The sequence below is a fragment of the Acomys minous genome, assembly GCF_964271855.1.
Source record: "Acomys minous genome assembly, chromosome: 9".
NCBI classification, from domain to species: Eukaryota; Metazoa; Chordata; class Mammalia; order Rodentia; family Muridae; genus Acomys; species Acomys minous.
In genome coordinates this window covers 98,452,010-98,474,816 of record NC_140490.1, presented here as the reverse complement: position 1 = coordinate 98,474,816, position 22,807 = coordinate 98,452,010, and the positions used below count along the sequence as shown (strand labels likewise).

The window sequence follows — 22,807 nt, the reverse complement described above, 5'->3', positions numbered from 1 at the left end:
CCCCCCACCCCCCCATGGTCAAAGATCTCTGCAGTCCACTACTCCTCCGACTGCATCACCTCTGCAGTTTCATATGTCCCCCTGCGGTTGGTCACTATTTCTCTACTCTTAGGTTCTTATTTCTCTTGGAGGGTTGTATTAGATGCCAGTGCCCGGCACACCAGAGGCCTTCCAGGAACGAAAAACAAGCGGATGCGGCGGTCTAAACAGTTCTGTGAGAAGCTGAGCTCCAGTGGGTTGGGGGGTTTGGGTTTTGAGATAGGGTCTCGTGTAGACTAGACCAGTCTCCAACCCCAAATGTATGGGAGATGACCTTCGGTTCCTAATCCTTCTGTTTTTGTATCCCAAGTGCTGGGATTGCATACCTGGGATTCCACACCTGATTTGGATTAGGGGTTTTCTTGAATTCCAGTGATGTCAGGGCTCCTACCTTCCATCTTAGCCCTTCAGTGACACTGAAATATAGGAAGTTGTTCCAAGTGCCTAAGGCTGTGAGCTTCCAGACAACAAAAACCCATCGATTGATTGCTGCGGCCCTAGCTCCCCGCTTACTTAGAATGAGATACACACAGAAAAGTAACAAACATAACCAGTGCTCAAGCTGCGATCTGGAGGGCGAGCCGGGGTGTGTGTGGGGGGGGGGGGGGAAGTGCTACAGCATGGACGATTGTGCAGACCAATTCAAAGCTTGGGCTGATTCTTCAAGAAGATACAAGGCACCCTCATCGAGCGAGAGGAAATGGGGGAGAGGGAGAAGGTAGGGGAGAGGAGGGAGAGAGAACTCAATGAACTTAGCCTTCCTAGTCTTCACTGGCCGCGAAGCTTCCGCAGTCACAGCTCCCGGCACCTTGGCTCCAGGATACAATACTGGGGCTCGTCCCTAAAGGGAACTCTTTCGGGCCACTAAAATGGGGAGCAAGCGGATCTCGGCTCACTTCCCTCCCTGGTTTTATACAAGGCGCGACCCCTTCCACGCTCGCCCGAGCACCAGCCCGCGGGCGGGGCAGAGCCCGTGGTGCCCTATACTTGGGCCGCGTGCCCCGCCCCAGGCCGGCAGAAGACGCTCCTCCCCCCGCCCCCCCCCCGCTGGCCCAGCCCAGCTTTCCCCCAAATCCCCCCTCCCGCAACGGTCCTGGCGCGCAGGCGCGATGGGGCGCGCCGACGAGAGCGCGCTTGCGCGTGCGCGCGAACCCAGCTTAAATGCGGGCGAAGGGGGCGGCGCGCATCCTCGGCGTCGCTGCCCGGTCGGCGCTGCTCCCTCTAACTGTCTCCGCGTGGCACGAGCCTACAGTCGCGCTCTTCACCCCGCGTCGGCGGCGGCGGCGGCTGCTGCAGGAGGCAAGGAGTGGCTGCGAGCGGCGGCGGGCTCCATGGAGAGCGGCGGGCACCGGAGCAGAGGCGGCACTTCCATCGTTGCGCCCGGGCTGCAGTGACCCACGTTCCGCCCCGCGTCGCGGCGGCCACCCGACCCCGCCGTCCGTGTCTGCGCCGCCGCCGCCGCCGCCCGTCCCGCCGGCGCCCGAGCGCAGAGACTCCCTTCGGCCCGACTCCCCGGCGGGGTGGCGGCGGCCGGGTCCCCACGGTGGCGGCCGGAGCAGCGGCAGCAAGAGCCCGGCTCTAGGATGAAGTTCAAGCCCAACCAGACGCGGACGTACGACCGCGAGGGCTTCAAGAAGCGGGCGGCCTGCCTGTGCTTCCGCAGCGAGCAGGAGGACGAGGTGAGCGCATAGGGGACAAAGGCTGGCGACCGGGCTCCGTCCCGCACCCCCTGCACCGCCCAGCCTGCGGGTCGTGGGCAGCCCTCTCGCCCGAAGCTGGAACCCGCTCTCTGGGTTCGCCAGCCTGCCTTACAGGCGATCCATTAGGTCGTAAGCAGTTGGTTCCATTGCGTATATACCTCCTTTTACAAAACGGCCTCTTAAAGTTTTTCTGGCGACCGAAAGATGGCCAGCGAGAGACGTGGAACGATGCCAAGAGAGACAAGATAGGCCAGAACCGGGCAAAGTTACCCTTTTCAGCACTGCGATCTCTCCCTCTTCTAGTTTCAAGGCTGCCTTGTGGCTTGACATCTGGGAAGGAAAGAGCGGTGTGCAATTTTAACCCCTCTGCGTTGGAATTGATAAAGGCCTTTGGAGTATTCGCTGGGAGAGAGATTTTTTGTTGTTATTGTTTCTTTGAGTCGTGTTTTGTTTAGTAGAGTTGTAGTCGTTCGGTCTTAAAATGAGTTTCTTTTTTTAACTTGCTCTGGGCAGTGGAGTCACTTGGTAGCTGGGGAGAGTCTTGTAGCGTTGCCACGCCTAAAATGAACTGATAGAGGAAAAAGTTAACATTCCCAGTTCTGCTACCACAGACCTGTCCAGTAAAATACCAGGCGTAGAGCTGGAGATGGGAATTTAATGGCTTCCTTATTGCTAGCCCCTGAAGTATGAAAACTGTGACATAGCATACACTCTGGCTTGGTTCTTGCATTAACAAAAATCGCGTGTTTGAAAGTTATGGTCTATAAACCCCTCTTGCGTGGTTTTTTTTTTTTTTTTTTTTTTTTTAGTAGAAACACTTCAGGTTGGTTTGAAACCTTCAAATGTGCAACGTGAATCCTGAGGGAACTTCCAGAGAAAGGTCTTTGAAGTGGGCCTACACAGGCGAGAAAGAAATATACCAGGGCCTCTAAAAGATGCACAAAGAGGAAAAAGTCAACAACAGCGTTAAATGCTGTCTACCAGAGGGAGGGGGTTGTCTTTGAAGGAGGCCCGTGCTAGGGCAAAGCAAGCTAAATATAAAAGCATACAAAAGCGAGTAAGCGACCCGAGATCCCGTCTGACTTGTTCACCACTCTGCTGTGTAATTTTTTAGTTGAGCGTTTACAATGTGTTAGGTACAGCCAGGGGAACGTTTGTTACATGTAATCCCTTTAGCACTGGGAGGTGGTGCTGGTCAGGCCTGTTTTATAGGTGAGAAAGACAGCTTTGAGAAGTCCTTTGCCCACATGACAGAATTAGGAAGCAGTCGAGTCCCCATTGGAGAACCAGTTCCCACTCCTAGAAGCTGGCCTCTTGTTAACCCCCCCCCCACTGCTCCCCCCCTCCCCCAGCAGTCTGGATGCTCTGTCTTTTGTGAGGCTAAACTTCAAAGCCTTTTAAGTTACCTTTGAATTTGTGCCATAAAATGCAGTTGGAAATTCAGGCATATTTTGTGTGTCTGTCTATCTCCATGTCTATATGCCAGTCAGTGGTCCCTAGGGGAAACTATGGGGCTAAGAAAAACCAAAGCGGAGTAAATTGTGGCTCTGGCAAAGCAGTCTTGACAAGTACTTCATAAATGACCTTAAGCAGGTCCACAGATTGGTTTGTGTGCTTGATGCAAGGAGACAGTGCTAAGGGATATAGCTACAGAGCTTGCCTAGCAAGCACATGGAAGTCTTGGGTTCAATCCTGGGTGTGTGTGTCTCTCTCTACCCCCGTCCCTCTTCTCCCTTGCTCCCTGTAAAATAATTGCTACAGCCTGCTTTCAAAATAAGAGCAGTATTTTTAGATAAAGTGAGATGAGCAAGGCCCAGGGAGTGTGTCAAAGAGGTCATATATATAGCTCCGGCTCTTAGCGCCTGTGTGTCAACTTGCTAGGGGATATGCTCTGAGGGAAGATGCTGGAACTCTCCCGGACACTCAGCCAACTTCCAACATCTGGTTTAGCTCTTCAGAAGTGTTATTTCTGTGGTTGTGTTACAGTTGAGGCTCTTTATAGTATGGGACAATTATGGAATAAACTCTTAGTAAAACAGTGAGATGTCTAGGAAAGATGTGCTGTCCCTATTGAAATGATACTGCTCTCTTTTCGGAGTAGACTACAAAGCTGCTTGTCTCAACTCTCTAGCTAATGGGTAAGAAATGAGTCTTTACTGGCTTAAGAAACCCCAGTGTCCTGGTTAGGACCTTCAAATGTATGTTTTAAGGATGAGAGTAAGTTACTACGAAGAGCTCCTATTGTCTCACCTGAGTGCTGGAGTTAAAGGGCTGAGGGTTTTTTTCTTTTTAAGGCAGGGTTTCTGTGTGGCCTTGCCTGTCCTGGATTCACTTTGTAGACGAGGCTGGCCTCGAACTCACAGCCTCCCGAGTGCTGGGATTAAAGGTGTGGGCGACCACGCCCAGCCTAAAGGGCTGAGTCTCAGTGTCTGCCTAGAACAGATACCTCCAATAGTAGTTTTATGTGTCACACCCCCACCCCACACACACCCTTGGCTTTTTTCTTTTTGGTTTTTCGAGACAGGGTTTCTCTGCAGCCTTGGCTGTCCTGAATTCACTTTGTAGACCAGGCTGGCTTCAAACTCACAGTTATCCACCTGCCTCTGCCTCTGAGTGGTGGGATTAAAGGTGTGTACCACCACACCCTGCTCACACCCTTTTTCTTCATCCTGTTTGTTTTTCCTGTTTTCTGCCTTAGGACAGCAGCATAGCTGGGGCTGGAGAGAGTGCTCAGGTTAAACACTGGCTGCTCTTCCAAAGGTCCTGAGTTCTAATCCCCAGCAACCACATGGTGGCTCACAACCATCTATAATAAGATCTGGTGTCCTCTTCTGGTGTGTAGGTGTACATGCAGGCAGAGCACAGTATACATAATAAATAAATCTTTGAAGAAAAAAAGAACATAGCATAGGAAGTTAGAGACCTTGGCCTGGTGTTAAGATATGTCAAGAATCCCAGCATTTAGGAGGCTAAGTCAGGAAGGTCATGAATTTGAGGCTAGCCTGGGCTAATAAGATCCTGTCTTGGGAAAAAAGAACTTGTGGTTCACATCATAAGTACCAGCATGTGGGAGGTGGATCTCTGAGTTCAAGGGCAGCCTGGTCTACATTGTGAGACCCTCTAGGGATTGGGGGAGGTAGTGGGAGACAGCAAATTTAGACTCCAGTGGTAACTTGTCTCAAGGTCACTGGTCAGCCAGGACTTTTTGAGTTGAGGTCTTTTGTTTTTAAGTCTTCAGTGTATCTGGGCAGCCTTTCTGGGTAGTTTGGTTTTTGTTTGTTTTGGTTGGTTGGTTTGTTTTTCGAGACAGGGTTTCTCTGTGTAGCCTTGGCTGTCCTGGACTCACTTTGTTGACCAGGCTGGCCTCCAACTCACATCGATGCCTCTGCCTCCTGAGTGCTGGGATTAAAGGCTTGCGCCACCACCGCTTGGCTAGATTTTTTTTTTTGGGGGGTGGGGATTTGTATAGCAAAATAGGGCCCATAGACTGCTAACGGGAGAATCAGAAGTGACTCCGCCCGCGTTGGATCCAGGTGCCGTTGTAAGCCACACCACACCACACTGTTCTGTCTGGGTCTGTGGCTCTCACTGAGGGTTTAACTGTCCAGATAGTCTGCAGCAAGGTTTGGTATCTTGGGAAAATCCAAATCCAGCAAAATCAAAACAGTAAAAGCAAGGTGTGGCGAAAAAGAAGGCATCCCCAAAACCTAACTAAAACCAGGGTGGTAAGGCTGCTATCAGTCAGTCCTAATCAGAAATTAGTAGGAATTACCTCCCTCCCTTCTTCCCAAGTAGGATCATTTCTCTTTTATACCTCCCCCCCCCCCCCCACCAGTCACTCTTTCCATGGGTACTGGCATATTTGGCCAAGAGATTTAAGTCACTGAAAAGATAAGTCATTCAAAGGGAGAACATTTTGTCAACATTACTCAGAGATTTGTATTCCCTCCCACCCCACCCCCCAGGTAGTCTTTTATCTCCTTTGCCGCGGGACAATTGAACTCTGAGCTTGTGTGCTAGGCCGGCACCCTACCACTGGGCAGCACCCCCAGCTCAAGGTACACTTTTGAAAAACATTGTGAGATATACCATCTGGGACTATGGCTCCCCCAACCCAAAGGAGGCCCCCAAAGCAGCAGAAGTCTCTTCAAAGGAGAGCACTTGGTTAGCATTTGCATCTGTTTCCCTTCCAGGACGGTAGGCTGGTCTTCTTCCCTTCGGAGTCAGCCAAGACCCACAGCCAAGATTGAAGGTTTTATTTGCCTTTCAGTTCTTCCAACTGATTGAGGGGTGTTTTTTGTTTGTTTGTTTTGGTTTCTGTTGGTTTGTTTTGAGGGTGGGGTGGCTCTGTTATTGTTTTTCCGTACAGGGTTTCTCTATGTGGTCCTGGCTGTCCTGGAATCAGTTCTGGAGACCAGGCTGGCCTTGAACTCAGAGAGATAAAGCCTGCTTCTGCCTTCCTAGCCTGCATGAGTTCTTTATAGTTCAACCATGTTGCTTCAGTAATCTCATCTGTATATCAGCTGGCACATTGACTGTTTTTTACACCTCACAGATGCCTATTCATTTGCTTTGGGGTGTTAAATAAAAACCTGTTTGTGATAGGTTATTCTCCGGGTCTTCAGTGTTGATGGAAGGAGTTTGGGTTCAGCTGTCCAGTTTCTGAGTTGTTTGCCTCATCACCCCACCCCCACCCCCAAAATACATGGTTTTGGTTTTAGATTTTACATGTGCAGAATTAGATATTCATAGTCTAATTTGCCCACTAACTTAACCTTTTAAACAAAGGTATAATGAAAGAGGTGAGTTTATATTATTATTATTATTATTATTATTATTATTATTATTATTATTATTATTATTATTAGTTGTTGTTGTTTTCCAAAACAGGGTGTTTCTCTTGTAGTCCTGGCTGTCCTGGACTTGTATATGTAGACCAGATCCGCCTGCCTCTGCCTCCCAAGTGCTGAAATTAAAGGTGTGCACCACCATGCCCACCACAGAAGGTGAATTTACACCCAGTAAAAACAGTCCCTGTGCAAGTACTAGTATCTCAAAAATTATCAAATGGAAACAGTAACAGTTGTTGACTACTTCCATCTTACCAGTCTCCACTTTACTCAGCAAATGCCCCTGCCAGCTGAGCAATCTCCCACACCTCAGGTCTTTTTTGTTTGTTTGTTGACAATAGCTCCCTCTAGCCCAGGCTGCCTCAGCTTTCTGCTTCACTGCTATTATGCTCATGAGCTCACCAAGACTGGCTTTGGTCTCCGTTTTAAAGGTAGAGATAGATAGAGCTCAGTATAAGACCCAGCACTGAAAAAGAGATTCCATATTTATAATGAAGCAAAGGTGAAAAGTGGGTTGTCTCTGCATATTTGAAGAGTATACGTGATTATATCACTTTATTACTAGCCTTTACTGTTTGTTTTGAACTGCCTGTTTCCCTAGTGCGGGGATTAAAGGCTTGCTCCATCACCCGGCCTTCCTGGCTTGTTTCTATTGTGCATGAGAATGGACATTTTCAGCTCTGCATTAGGTAGGCCAGCCTGGTCTACTTAGGGCTCCAGGCTAGTTTGGTCTACACGTGAAACCTCAGGAAATGAATACAAGGTCTGCACGTGGGGCCCCCTGGTGGAGGAGCACTTGGTTGGTTCAGTGACTAAGGCTGCAGGTTGAATCCTTATTGTCCCTCCCCTATCTAAAAGTGGGACAGTCAGTGCTCAGGGGTCTTGTGAGGGCTGGGCAGGAGGGCACTTAAACTTCAGGGTCACGGTGCCTTTGTTTATTTTTGGTACAAGAATTCATTAAATTGCCCAAAATGGCCTTGGACTAATAGGTCTGCCTTCAATTTGTGCTCTTCACCTTCCTCTAGAGAAGCTGGGATTCCAGCCTGGGGACACCCTTTCTCTCCTGGTTCTTGTTTTTGAGACAGGGTTTCTCTGTGTAGCCTTGGCTGTCCTGGACTCACTCTGTAGACCAGGCTGGCCTTGAACTCAGATATCTACCTGCCTGTCTCCCAGAGAGCTGGGATTACAGGTGTGCACCACTGCACCCAGCTTTAAAAAGTTGTTGTTGTTGTTTTTGTTTGTTTCTTTGTTTGGTAAAGCCTATTTGAGTACTGGTTTCCAAATGTCAAATTTAATAAGGTGTATTTATAATTACTTATTTTCAGCTGACCGGGGTGGTGGCCCATCTCTTTAATCCCAGCATTTAGGAGGCCGAGGCAGGTGGATCACTGTGAGTTTGAGGCCAGCCTGGTCTACAAACTGAGTCCAGGACAGCCAAGGCTACACAGAGAAACCTTGTCTCCAAAAAAAAGGGGGGGGGGAGAGAAAAGAAAATTGTAATGTATGTTTGTGTACATGTCTGTCCCTGTTGCCCAGTGAGGTCAGAAGAGGGTTTAGATCCCCAAGACTGGCTTACAGGCACTGGGGATTGAACCTCAGTTCTCTGGAAGAGCAGCCAGTGCTGTTAACCACTAAGCCCCCTTAAGGCCATTATTTTTGATGTTTTGTTGTTGACACGGGGCTTCATATGGTCCAAGATGGCTTCAAATTCATGATCTTCCCTCCACCTCCTAAGTGTTGGGGTCACAAGTAACCACACAGCACTCTTAGTCTTTAGTCAGTGTGGCCCTTCCCCCTCCAAAATTTGGCAGTGCCTTCATTTCAACTTAATGGAATACTCAAGATGAATAGACAGGCACTTAATCAAACACTGGTTTTCAGATCTCTGCCGTGGTGTTGATAGCTCTGCTCTTAACATAGTTAAGCCAGTCGTTTGCAGCCAAAGTTTCTATACCCATAAGTATTTTATTCCTATTTAAATTGACCCTGTCTTGCAAACGTACTTCTGGTTTTTTTGAGACCTGGTTTCTCTGTGTGGCCTTGGCTTCCCTGCCTAATGTAGGTCTCATGTAGACTAGGCCCTGCTTGGAACTCACAGAGATCCGCCTGCCCCTGCCTCCCAGGGCTGGGATTACTGGGGTGCCCACTGCCACTGTCTGACAAATCTGGTGAGGCAAACGCAGGAACATGTGGAGTTCTGGAGTCATCCTTAGCTACCTAAGGGGTTTGAGGCCAGCTTGGTCTACATGAGACCCCATCTAGGCTGGAAGAGGATGGGGAGAAGAGAAGGTGGGGAAGGAATGAACGACTTTCATTTTTAAGGGTTCAAACATTGTGAAGGCCAAATGGTTTTGAAACTTCTTTACTAAGTAATAGCTGACTTGGAGTGGCTGGCCATCTGCGCTCACTGTCCCGCCCCATTCTAAAAGCTCAAGGAAGTCACTTAACACACTGGAGTAAAAATTTTATCCAGCCAATAATACCAGGTCACCTCTTACCTCTGACCAGAACAAGAAGCTGGCAACTGGGTCAGCGCCATGAGTTGTTTATGCTGTAGGCCATATGGGATATATTTTAGAACCTGCCCTTCATTTGTCAGTCTGGATACAAAGGGCTAACACCTTTGATTCCGTGCCTCGGTGAGCCTCCTTTTAGGTAACTATTGAAGTAGGATTTGTCACCTCACTTTTTTATAGGTAGGATTTGAAAATAAAGCCTTAAAAAAAAAAGACAGAGTTTCTCCATAACAGCCCTGGCTGACCTGGACTCACTTTATAGACCAGGCTGGCCTCAAAATTCACAGCGATCCACCTGCCTCTGCCTCCCAAGTGCTGGGATTAAAAATGTGAGCCACCATAACTGGTGAATTCGAACAAAGGCTTTAAATTCTTTTCAAACCTTTTACAGTATTCTCATCAATACTTTATTATTACAATCAGTTAATGGCCTCCTTTTGATGAGTCTTTACAGTTATTTAAATATATATTTTTCTGCCATCCTGTCTCCATTTTCAGAATTGTGAAGCCAGAAGTAGCTGGTAACAAGCAGTTCTTGGTGAGCAGACAATTCTCAGGCAGGAGAGCAGGGAGCCCTCAGTGGCCAGCATGGCCTGCCTTGGCCAGCGTTTCCAATATTTAGTCCTGAGAGAGGAGTGTTTTCCTTGTACATAAGATCTTTAACACTAACAGGTCACTAGTCTCCAATCAATGCATCACATTCAGACACATGGCTCCTAGTACTGATAGCTGGCCCAACTCTGCTCCTTCGTGGGTGTCCACTTATGTACTTATGCCCTATTTGTAAATATTAAGTTTTAAATTTGAAGCTCTGACATGGTGTTGTCACCCTCATGAAGACAGAAATGCTTCCACTAAGGCTTTGGCCACTGTTATGTTGGTTCAGTACTTCCCTGGATTGGCCACTGTCTTAGGGTGATTTGGGCAGCTCAGCAATGGCCTATAAGGCCCTCCATGGCAAGAGCAGCAGTTAGAGGGGTTGTTGGATCACTGGTCAACTGAAGTCCCAGTTGGTAGGTTGAATTCCTAGCATCCACAGGAAAAGCTAGGCATGGTGACACAGACTTGGTTGTGCAGGAGTGGTGGAGAACAGGCAGACCCCAGGAGCTTGCTGGCCACAAAAACAGTGGGTGCTGGGTTCAGTGAGAGAATTGTAGACAGCTACACACAAGACATCTGCCTCCGGCTCAGCACACTCATGCACGAACATACTCACCATATGCACGTAGACCTCATCCTTTCCCAGGGAGGAGTGAACTTCTGTTTCTAAGCTCTGGAAAACCAGCAGCTTCTCTAGCAGAAGGGAGAAAAATAGAATGGCTGTTGTCTTGTCAAAAAGGTGGTATCCACCTTTGGCATTAATTCTCTCCTCCCCCCACCCCACAGGATGGGATGGGGTGTGGATATAGCTCAGTTATAGAGTGCTTGCCTGCCATGCTGATGATTGTCACCTTGACACAAACAGATTGACCTGGGAAAAAGGAACCTCAGTTGAGTAACTAATTGACTGATCCACTGAAGTGGGAGGGCAAGGCCCAGCCCACCCTGGGGGCGCACCATCCCCAGGCAAGTGGGTCTGGGTTCTAGAAACTAGGTAAGCATAAGCCAGTGGGTAACACGGATTGCTCCATGATTTCCTGCTCAGTTTCCATCCTGACTTCTTAACCATGACCCGGAAGTATAAACCACATAAGCCCTTGCTCTCCTTCCACCCCCACCCAGTGTTTTTGGTCAGTGCTTTGTCACACCATCGGTAGGCCGACAAGGATGGACACTGGGCATGCTCAAGGCCTTGCGCTTGATTCCAAGCACTACCAAAACAAGCTCTAAGTGTGGTGTTCCCAACCCACAGGGAGACCTGTTTGAGTGCACTTGAAAACAGCAGTAGTTTTGCAATGGTTTTGTTCAAGATGGCCATGACATCTGTTACCTTCCTAAGTACTTGGTTGTTTCAGCCTTTCTAAATCAATGAATATGGTTAGGGTTTCCTTTGCACAATGGCTGTGCAATGCTACCTTAGTGCTAGAAAACTGTTAGCATCTTGGATCCTTGTTTGTGGTGAGGGCGTTTTGTTCTTGGCTGTTTTGGCTTTTGTTATTTGTTTGGTTTGGTTTTTAATACTTTGGGCTTAATGCTATACTTGATCAGAAACCTATAAATAGGCTTTGCAGCCTTCAGGCCTCTGTTTTCAGTAACTGACAACAATATGTGAAAGTGAGCAGAAAGTTTTGTCTGTGAGCACTGAAATCTAAATATTATATAGTTTAAAAATATGTAAATGGGGTGGCCATGGTGGCCTTTAGAGATGTATTTATTTATTATTTGTACAGTGTTCTGCTTACATGTACACCTGCACACCAGAAGAGGGCATCAGCTATCAGTATAGGTTGTGAGCCACTGGGTGGTTGCTGGGAATTGAACTCAGGATCTTTGAAAGAACAGCCAGTGCTCTGAACCTCTGAGCCATCCTTCCAGCCTGCATGGTGGCCTTTAATTCCAGCAGAGGAAGGCGGAGCTCTGTGAGTTCGAGACCAGCCTGGTCTATAAAGTGAGTGCAGGACAGCCAGGGCTACATAGAAACCCCTCAAAAAATCGGGGAGAGAGGGAGAGGGGGGAGAGAGGGGAGAGAGAGTAACATATACAATCCCTAGCATTCAAGAGCCAGAGGAGTATGTTCAAAGCTAGCCTGTATTGCATACCAAGTTCTGATATTATACATAGTTTGTCAGCCTTGTTCTAGTCTGCAAGCTGACAGCTTAATCAAACAGTGCTGACCTCTGCAGGTGCCTCTTTCCGCCTGTTAGCATAATAAATCATTTGCCCAGCTGGTGCCTGTTCATGCATTTCCCTGGTCCTTTCGCATAGTGCTTGCTGGCTTCAAGAACTCTTACATATTATGGGTGAGCAGGGTGGCCAGCCTGCAGCCACGTGGCCTTAGTTGGAAGAGTCAAAGGTTCTATAGCTCAAGAGCAACTGACTGTGGAGCTAGGGAAATGACGCAGAGGGTAAAGCACTTGTCCTGTAGTTTGGGAGGCCTGCCTTTGGGTCCCCAGCACCCATGTGAAAGCTGTGTGACTCCAACCTTGGGGTGGGGGAAATAGAAAGGCAGGTGGATCTCAGGGGCTACTTGGCCATCCCATATAGCCAAAAGTTGAGCTCTTAGTTCAGTGAGAGGCTGTCTCAAAAAAATATAGGTAGTGATGAGGACCCCACCCAAAAACCAGTCTCTGCAGTCATGCGTGGGCATCCATGCCACAGGTATGTGTGACACACCCTACCTCCAAATAACTGATATGATGACCACAGACCTCAGTGTATCCAATTGTAGGGTTAACAAACTTGTCTAAGAACTAGAAAGTTGTACTTCTTAAATCTGGTAGTTTACATGATCCCAAAGGGGTCAGAGTTCTAGGCCAGCCTGGTTACAAAGCTACACTGTGAGTCCCTGTCTCAGTGACCTCCCCCACCTTAAATGAGTTAGTTCACAGGTGCAGCATGGCTTAGTGACACGACTGAATGTATCTTCCCCCATAGTCTGTAACTTGCTGTGTTCCCTTAATACTGTCAGTGATATGTAAGAGTCCATTAATCTAGAATCCAGTTATAGCCTTGAAACCTGTTATGCTGTGCCTTAGTGCTTCTTACACACTTGTCTGGGTCCTGCAGGTGTTGTTGGTGAGTAGCAGTCGGTACCCAGACCAGTGGATTGTCCCAGGAGGAGGGATGGAGCCAGAAGAGGAGCCTGGCGGTGCAGCTGTGAGAGAAGTGTATGAGGAGGTAAGGACGCTGGTCTCCTATTGCACACTGTTGAGGGCCTGGACAGGAGGCTCTTCTGGCTTTTTGCCAGATGATCCTGAGGAACGCCAAGAGGGCCAGTCACAGAAGTGTTTTGTCCACTCAGCAATGTTTATTAAGTATAAGAGGCCTTTGTTTTGGTTTTGTACATGGTAAATAGCTAAAGTGAATGTGACCCTAGAATTGTAGTAACATGCCATTTCACTGTGGACTAAGGATCAGTGTGTAACACGGCCTTGCCAGAGACCCCTATCAGTGTTGTATTGAGCACAGACATTTTGTACTATAAATTTCAAACTAAGTGTCTTAAAATTCAACAAAATGTGTCACGCCCTCATGCACAGAATCACAGGTGGCTTGCCTGTCCCTTCCCCAGAGAACAGAATTTGTTTTACTCACAGGAAGACCATGTAAGGTACAAGTGGGAAGTGTTTGCCTGTACCCTTCCATTTGGGCTTTGAGGTACAATAGGAAAGGTTTCAGTCTTCTGTTGTTTTTCAAGACAGGGTCTCTCTGTGTAGCCTTGGCTATCCTGGACTTTGTAGACCAGGCTGGCCTCGAACTCACAGCAGTCCGCCTCTGCCTCCCAAGTGCTGGGATCAAAGGCGCGCGCCACTACAGCCAGCCAGGCCTCAAGAGTCTTATCAAGAGCCCTCGAAGGGCTTCTGAGGGAAGTGATCCTTAGCCCACAAACAAGAAGCTCACTAGTTGCTCACTGTTAGTTGCTGTAGCAATAAGGATGAGGAATTAGGACTCTGAAGTGAAAGAAGTTTGTTTTCATTAAAATTGTTAAGGCTGATTTTTATCGCCCCATGTTATCTCTAAAGAAAATGCATCTAATCAATCCAGACAATCAGGGTTTGTGTATGTTATACTGTACAATTATGCAATAGCTTGCTAGGGAAAATATGAACTGTTTAAATTCAAAAATTGAAAAATATAGCATATAAATGTAATTATTATGAAATACAAGTATTTTACTTACCACTTTTTTTTAATAGGCTGGAGTCAAAGGAAAATTAGGCAGGCTCCTGGGAGTATTTGAGGTGAGTTACAAAATTACCCCTCACTGTACTGACCCAAAATCCGTGATTCTCCCCTAAGCAGCCCAAGCCAGTGTCCCCTCGCCTCTCTAGGCAAGTTGGTGGTGCAGAGTAGGGGGTTTACTTCCACTTTGTACACCTGTCACTTCCGTGGTTCCCTGTGTCTCACCACAGTGCAGCCAACATACAAAGACCCCTCAGGATTCAGTGTGTGAGGCCAGCCTGGTCTACAAAGAGAGTCTAGGACAGCCAGGGCTCTGCTACACAGAGAAACATGCCAAAAAAAAAAAAACCCAAAACAAAACAACAACAACAAAAAAAGGATTCAGTGTGCACCTAGGCATAGGCAGTATCCTGAACAATCCCTAAGGTCTGGGGGCCGCTCTGGGTTCTGTCTGGTTCAGCACGCGACACTGGACAACCCATGGAATGACTTGAAGGGCCGGAAGATAGAAAATTCAAGTACAAGGAATAAATGCTAAACGGGGGAAAAAAGGCTAGGTTCTACGGCCTATCCACGCATTGCATTATATTCTCAAACATAGATACATGGTATGCCAGAAACACAGGGACTTAATCAATTTAAAGAGTTATTTCAGTCTTTTTCAAGACAGGGTTTCTCTGTGTGACTTTGGCTGTCCTGGACTCAACTTTGTAGACCAGGCTGGCCTCGAACTCATGCATGCTGGGATTAAAGGTATGCACCGGCTAGCTCAGGTTAAGAGCAACTGCTGCTCTTCCAGAGGACCGGGTTCAATTTTCAGCACTCACATGACAGCATATAACTCCAGTTCCAGGCGATCTGACACCTTCACACAGGCACGCACATAAAATAAATTTTAAATCTTAAGCTATTATTCAAAATTGCTATCTGTCGCACTGGTTCTAACACAGTTACATAGCGCCATCTCCTGGTTAAAAGGAGAAACAATTTTTTGAAGAAAAGTAACCAAAACTTAATGTTTAAGGAAACAGCATACTATTTAACAGAAAATTTAGAAAGTATGACAGCACATTAGAACAGCTTCACATCAGTGGTTTCAGTACTTGAGTTTAGGGCAGTAAAGGCATTGACTGCAGGCACAAAAACAGAACAGTGACGGTTCATGGGTCTATTTACATTCCACCGAGATCTTAAGGTTTTCTTTATCAAAATGAAGTTAGGTATACATAAATTAAAACGAAGTTTCATATTTTAGCAATCTTCCCGTTGGCAGTGCAGCACCCCTCCTGATTCTGATCCGGCTTCCCGCTGAGATGCAGCCGCCTCCACCTCATCAGGGTAGAGGCTCCTGATGCACACCCCACACATAAGCTAGTTTGGGCCTTTTGTCTTGAAATAGTCTTCACCCTTCGGGCTGCCTTGAAACTGGATCCTTCCTGCCTCCAAGTTCTGTTCTCAGCAATGAACTACCATGCCCACTTTCCTCAGTTAAACAAAAGCTGGGTGTGCATGCTTTTGGATCCATCCCAGGGTCCAACTTAGGTCATTGGTGTTTTTATGTGCTGAGCCATCTGGACAACCCCAATATTTATTTATTTTTTAAAAGTTTTAAATACTTAATTCACATTAGTTTTCTTAAGATTTATTTATTATGTAAATAATGTTGTCTGCCTGCCAGAGAAGGACATCAGCTCTGGGAATTGAACTCAGGACCTCTAGGAAGAGCAGACAGTGCTCTTAACCTCCCCATCTCTCCAGCCCCAACCCCAGTTTTTAAATTTCTGTCTCTTCACACCTACTAGTGCCTGGACTTCACACACCTACTAATGCACTGGAAATGGGATGTGCTGGTCACTGTGCCAGAACTGCGAATTAAAATGCTTTTCTTTTCTATTCAAGCAGAATCAAGACCGGAAGCACAGGACGTACGTTTATGTCCTGACAGTCACTGAAATACTGGAAGACTGGGAAGACTCTGTTAACATAGGTGAGCGCCTGGTCCTTTGCCCAGTCACCTCCCACATTTCCCCAACTCCATCTTAACTTTTGGGTTTTTCAAGACAGGGCCTCTCTGTATATCCCTGGCTGTCCTGGAACTTATTCTGACCTTGAACTTACATCGACCCACCAGCCTCTGCTTCCCAAGTGCTAGGATTAAAGGCATGGGCCACCACGCCCCAGCCCATCTTAACTGATTTTTTTTGGGTTACTCCTTTGAGAGGGGAAAATGAATGTGAGTCTCCACATTTGAAGTATCTTACAAATTTCCCCTAGCATTTGACCTCATTTAGGAGGTAGTAGAGTTTTTGGAGGAGTAAGGGAGCGCTGTGTAGTAACAGGGAACGCCCTTCAAAACTGCTATTGCAATAACTGCTGCTGTGCTTCCTCTAGGAAGGAAGAGAGAGTGGTTCAAGGTAGAAGACGCGATCAAAGTGCTTCAGTGCCACAAGCCTGTCCACGCAGAGTATCTGGAAACACTGAAGCTGGGGTGCTCTCCAGCCAACGGAAACTCCACGGTGCCACCCCTCCCAGACAACAACGCCTTGTTTGTGACTACTGCACAGCCCCCAGGGGTGCCATCCAGCATAAGATAGAGCGTTGGGAGCCCCTCCCCCACCACGTCATGTCACAGAGAGGCTTTTTTACTTTTCTTGTAACACGCCTGACTGCTGCTGGCAAACTCTGAATTTGCCATGCAGGGATTTCAAATAATTTGCATGTATTTCAGATGCTTTCAAGTCTTTTAAAATAAACAACAAAATAGCAAAAGTATTTTAAGACGCCAAAGCCATGTGGAATTTTTTAAAGCCTTAATTGTAAACCTGCCCTATTCCTTTTTTTTTCTTTTCTTTTTTAAAAAAACCCCCCCTTTTGTAACTTTTGTCCACTTTGCATCATTCTATGGTTTGACACAACAAACTGGTTGTTGGGTATATTTTCACTTTACTTTTTTTTCTTAGAGTAAAATAGTTACCAATAGTGTTGAGAATTAATGAGAATATATTCTTAGTATTTAAAGAAATATATCCACCCCAAAATTTGTGTTAGAGGGTTGTAAACTGCAGATTTGGGCTGTTTTTGTATGGTCCAGTTGCCTTTGGCAAAGCACTTCAGTTCACTATTTCCAAGAATTTGTCTAATGTTAGCAGCCAGTATTAGTCACTGTCAACCTACTATGGCTTCTTTCCTGTAACACAGCAGTGGTTCATTAAGAAGTACAGAGAGGTCATCAGTTTTAGGGAAAGGCTGTCAGCAACTTGCATGTGGTTTAGCACCTCTCCTCCTGAAAACTGTCTATAGGAATTTATTTCGCATGCTCCGTTGCCTGTTCCCTTTATGACCCCTTTAACATAGAATAAATATATCAGGGCAACATTTCCCTCTGGAGATTGCTCTTAAATTGCACTTTTCAGTTTCTGATGATTTACAGACAACATTGCTTACGACAGGATTAGAATCTACCCTTCATTGCCAGGCTCAGATGGCTGCATCACACGAAATAAAATGGCGGAAGATAGCTAGGGCACATTTGGACACCTCCCATTGTCTTGAGTAAGTGGTTTACCACACAGTTGTGGGGGAACTGGAACATAATGAGCCAAGTTTGATTGTATATTGTCTTCCGCGCTCACTTAAAATTGGCCATCCAATAAAAAAGTGCGTAGTCTAAAACTCCCGTACTTCCTCCATGAGGTCAGAAGTGAAGGGGGACGGGAGGAGGAAAAGATCTTTATGTAACCATTGTTAGCCTCTTGTAAATAAATATTCTAACTGGCAAGCATAAACCAGGAGAGCATAGATATACTGCATTTGTTCTGTAACTTAACCTTTACAATGCAGTCCTGCTGAAAACGGTCCTTACATGCGAGGAAAATGGGTGGGTGGTGGTTAGAAAAGGACATCTTGTGCCACAAACTCAGCAGGACTTAAAAAAAAAAAAAACCCAGAACACTAGTTTACAAATTAATGTTGTCAAAGTGAGTACAGTACAAGGACTCAGCCAGTAGCGCTCATTCTGAATTATGTAATCAAACACGATCATCCAGACCTTTTATATTTTTCTTTGTACAGAGGTCATATATTCTGGGTATTTTGGGTTTTTTCTTTTTCTTTATAAAAGAAACATTTTAAAACCCACAGATTGACATTTTCTATCAGTTGCCAATACTTTTTTTCCCTCACAAAGCCCTGCAATTTCTCTACTAGTAAACACAACGGACAAACTGGACTGTTTTGTATAGAATACTGCTTCCAGCTAATAAGCCATCACAAGTGTGTGGAGTTTATATGTACAAGATATTCTCAGAGGTAATAATGCATGAGCTTATTTTATAAACTCTGGACTGTGTATTGCCATGTAAAATATGTACAGTATTAATGTCAACCATCTCTTTAAAAGTCAGCCTATAAATATTGTTGTATAATTTCCTTGGTCAGAAACATTTGGACTAAGTCAAATCACCTGGGTCAGGATTTTCTTCCGTGCCATTTAGCAAACCGTCTTTAGTCTATGCAACTAGCAAAGTATCTATCTACAGAGTGCAACTGAATGCAGCTTCACTTAAATTTCACCTGAGGGTTCCCCATTATTCTAGAACCCAGATTTGCAAGATTATAGAGAAGACTTAAGGCAATTCAGTTCTCTTACAGTTGAATATAAAGATGATGTCTACCATCTCAGCCCCCTGCAGCCTGCAGCGCTGAGACTGTTATTTGTGCTTATCTGTGGAGCAGCCGAATACAATTGGGCAGCTCAATTCTTCAGTTCCATGTGCCTCCTTGGGGTGGGAGGAGGAAAATGCCTTGTTATAAACTGACTTGCAGAAAAGTAGAAACTGCCCTGTGTGTTTTTGTAAAGAAATGGCATTTTCCACCAAGCACACGCCATCCAGGTTTTTGTCAATCACATTGTATGAAGCAGAAAAGGTGAAAGAAAGAAGCAGTTACTGTGTACAAGAATGACTTTGCATGGATTTATTGAGATGGTCGCACTCAAACTGTTGTAAGAATCTTGACTTTTTTACATTTGGAAACATGAAATAAAAATGGAAACAACGTCTGTGTGGGGTTATTTTTAGCATAAACAGAGCCTGTTTTCAAAGTTAATCAGCTTTCCAAAATTTAGGATAAGGAATGTGCTGGGAGAGGGAGAGTGGGGATGGGGTGTTAAGAGCACTTGCTATTCTCAAGGATGCCTTTGGTTTCAGCACGCAAGAGACTCAGCATCCTGTAACTCCAGCTCAAGAGCTCTAATACTCTCTTCTGGCCTCTGTAAACTGCACACAGTACACACAGAGAGAGATGGGGGGGGGGGAGATCCACACCCAGGCAACATCGCGCCTTGGCTGAATGGAATCTATTGGTCACTATACAGTGCCATGGAAGGGCCTGCCTGGCATTCTACAGCAAAACCTTCAGTGTCAAAGACAGCTCTCCTTTCATTTATGACAAACTGGGATTAGTGAATTAAAAGGAGCTATTTACCATAAAGTGTTGTTAGTCAAGTTTCATATTTTAATAAAAGCAGGGGGAAATCCTTTGTATGTATTCCTTAACTCTAATTTCCATTTTAAAAACTAGGATTTCCAAACTTTTAAAAACCAGGGCTGGGTGTAGAAGGGGAGGGAAGATCTCTTGAATCAAGTAGCCAGGACTACATAAAAAGACCCTGTCTCAAAATTGTCTGTACATTGACCTCCAGGAGCTTGGCCTGTACTCACCTGTACTCACATATACATACCAGGAAGTAATAGTCCCAGGACGTAGGGGCTCATGGGCCTGCCACCCTGGCCTAACCTTTAAGCCCTAAGCCAGTGACAACCTGTTTCCAAAAATAGAAGGAACAAAACCCAAAGTTTTTGGCCTCTCCAAACACACACACCTGCAAAGTCCCCTATGAGCCAAAAGCCGCATTTAATCCTACATCATGAATTCCAGCACAGCTAGGTAGAGGGCCTATCTTAAAAGACAAATTCAGAGCCAGGCGGCACGCCTTTAACCCCAGCACTCAAGAGGCAGGCTAGAGTTCCAGGATAGCCATGGTTATACAGTGAAACCCTCTCAAAAATCAAATTTGTCATACTGGATTCAATTGCCTATTATTTATAACTACTGACAGCAGTTTCAACAGGTAGTCAGAAATCCACTTAGGCACTAAACTTATACAGAGGTTCCTAAAATGTCCTTGTTCTATGGTTTCTTGTGTAGATTTCACTTCAAATAAAATTGGTCCCTCAGCAGACAAACTGTCACTGCATTTACAGGGATCCAATACCCATGCCCATTTAATAAAAAAAAAAAAAAAGTAATTTCATCCCTGTGCTTTGAGGTTACAAATCTTCATCTTCCAAAAGATTCCTATATACAAACAGGTCAGAGCTAGGTGAAGACCAGAAGTGGTACTTGCCTAATATATGCAAGAAAGGTCCTGGGTTCAATCCTATGAAGCCCAAAGCGTAAATGGAAAGGATTTTTTAGAACAAATACTATCCCAATATCCCAGCCTTGGTGATATAATAGAAGACATTGTAGAGCTGAGTACAAAGTGAAGGAAACAAGACAACTTATATCCAGTTGGTATAGATTTTTATTTATACTTCTTTGAAATTACATTCAACACTTTCTTTTGTTACTTAAAATATAAACCCTGATATAGTTCCTTAAGAGGCAGCATGCTTCAAAGCTAAACGAAATGTTGCTCCCAGCCGCAGGATACATTCCAATGAAATATTACATGTTTCTTACGGAATAGGGAGTTAGGTACCCAATTTTTTCATCTCATTTTGTAATTTTTTTAATGTGGACAGCTTTCCTATATTGTAGTCTTAAAACTTTGCCACTGCAGTAATAAAAACAGATGTAGTTAGGAGTAGGCAGAAGAACATTCCTAAACCATCAGAGAAGCAAAGCCAACCTACTGTCCTATGGCTGACAGGGCATAGTCTTCCACCAGATGGCCTTCCTCATCCTCTGGAGAACCACAGCATCCATGTGGTTTTAATACACGGATTTGCACTGAACTTTCTTACACGTGTATTCCTGGTCTAGTGTAAGGTTTCAGCACTATATAGAAGGCCCAGGAGCTGAGAGAACCAAGGATAACTAGTCTCAGAGTGGAAATGAATCACAGCAAAATAGAGAAAACAATAAAATCAAATTGATACCCTAGGGCTTCAGAACTTATTTCACGATGCCATTTGGGGCGATGTTAGACTTCCTCTCTCCCTGAGCTCTGCATTAGCTTTCTGGAGGTTGAAGGTGTTTGCCTTGAGTCCAGAGGATCAGCCTTTCAAAGCACTTCCTTTTTCCAGGACAAGAGCTGCAACTATTGTGTTGTGCCCCATGCCTAAACTATCCCTTCAAGGGAAAGGCCCAGGCTATTTATTCACATCTATATCCCCAACCAGCAGCAGGCAAAATGTTAATGTACTTTCTTCGAGTGAATTTCTTCCTTTGGTTGGGACTACAAAGAAAACAGGACCACACACAGGAATATATAGGCTGGGAATGACTCCAACCAACTTTAAACAGAAAAAGAGAATGACATAACATGTCCATCCTTGGGTGACTGCTACTCAGTTCCCACCAGTAGGTAGGCACCCAACACTGTCTTTCAAACGTTACAAGCCGTTTTTGTGTGACACTTATCCCGAGATTCTGAAACACTGTCATGTAACTTAAATTGCTTTTTATGGACCGTTTAGTGTTAGACAAGGATAACAGGCCCAGAGGCCAGACATAGTTGCCCGGATTCAACCTCCACCTTGACCTGTTGCTTCCTGAAAGTCTTTAGAAGTCCAGGCATATGTATGCTTCTTCCAACTGGCTGAGAGGGCAAATCTCATCAAAATATCCAAAGAAAATGTGAGGCCATGAAATTAGGAAACCATGATGTAAAACGGGAAAACCTAAGACCTCAGTGCACACTCAGGCACTGTATGGTCACCAGCTATAGCCAAGAGCAGTACTGGCTCTCAGGAAGTGATGCTGACAATGGTTAATGGCTTCAAGTCCTGTGAAGTTTGATTTTTAAAATGAGAGAGAACTTTCTTAGCCACAGCCAAAGATGCCCTCAGGCCAAGAATTGTCAACTGCTGTCAGTTTTTAAATTTATAGTATCAGGTAGGGCCATTAGCAATCTTATTCTAAACTTAACATTAGTTAACAAAATACATTTATTTGGAAGGATCCAGTTACCAGTCACCAAAAGCTCTTATATGTTGAAAATGTAATTTTAATAGATAATTCTTCATCTTACATAAGAACACAATAAAATACACTGCAGTCTGAAGAAACTCCAGAAGTTATGAAGTGAGGAAAACACAGATGGGCTACAATATCCATTACCTTATACTGCAGAGACAAAGATTCTTGACCATAAGGTTAGCATTTACATGTATATGACTTAAAAAAACAAGAATCAGAAATTCAGTGTAGAGAAAGGTGGGAAAAGGACAGTTCTACATGGGAAGAAAATAGCAAATTAAAGGATAAAAGGAGTAGCTGGGCATGGTAGCCTTTAATTCTAGCAGAGGCAGCCAAATCTCTGAATTGGAGGACAGCCTGGTCTATGTAGTAAATTCCAGTACAGTCAAGATTACATAGTAAGACCCACCCCCCACACACAACAAAAAGACAAAAAAGAAAAGAAAAGAAACAAAGAGAAAGAAAAGGCATTCTCAGTAAATCCTAGAGGGGCAAGAGAATTGCACAGGAACTGAAGACCCAACAATGCTGATTGCTTAGGATTTGCTTCTTAGGTTTGCAAGGAAGACGCAAAACCCGCCTCTGCAAACATCAACCAACTGTCCCACATTGAGTTGTCAGACAAGAACCAAGAGAAAAATCATAACCTAACCTGGAACGCAAATGCAGACATGTGAAAGTACGACATGATATGCACCTGTCCTCTCTGCTGTCA

The 22,807-nt window shown here is 45.5% G+C and overlaps 1 protein-coding gene across 2 annotated transcripts; it reads left to right on the top strand.

Moving 5' to 3' along the window:
* Window positions 1-1,207: 1,207 nt before the first annotated feature.
* Window positions 1,208-18,942, top strand: NUDT4 (nudix hydrolase 4). Of its 2 annotated transcripts, none has more exons than XM_084796343.1 (5): window positions 1,208-1,718; window positions 12,772-12,882; window positions 13,902-13,946; window positions 15,790-15,874; window positions 16,279-18,942. In XM_084796343.1, exons 1-5 carry the CDS (start codon window positions 1,623-1,625, stop codon window positions 16,479-16,481), a joined length of 540 nt encoding a protein of 179 aa, XP_084652469.1. In that variant the 5' UTR covers window positions 1,208-1,622; the 3' UTR covers window positions 16,482-18,942. The 2 variants fall into 2 exon arrangements, with proteins under 2 accessions (XP_084652469.1, XP_084652468.1); XM_084796342.1 differs by having other exon boundaries at window positions 15,787-15,874.
* Window positions 18,943-22,807: the final 3,865 nt, after the last annotated feature.

Bases quoted from the DNA above. Each gene is read 5' to 3' on its own strand.
- NUDT4 (XM_084796342.1), top strand. From the start codon at position 1,623: ATGAAGTTCAAGCCCAACCAGACGCGGACGTACGACCGCGAGGGCTTC. The intron at 1,719-12,771 runs GTGAGCGCATAG...TGGGTCCTGCAG, and splicing joins GCAGCGAGCAGGAGGACGAG to GTGTTGTTGGTGAGTAGCAG. The intron at 15,875-16,278 runs GTGAGCGCCTGG...TGCTTCCTCTAG, and splicing joins GGAAGACTCTGTTAACATAG to GAAGGAAGAGAGAGTGGTTC.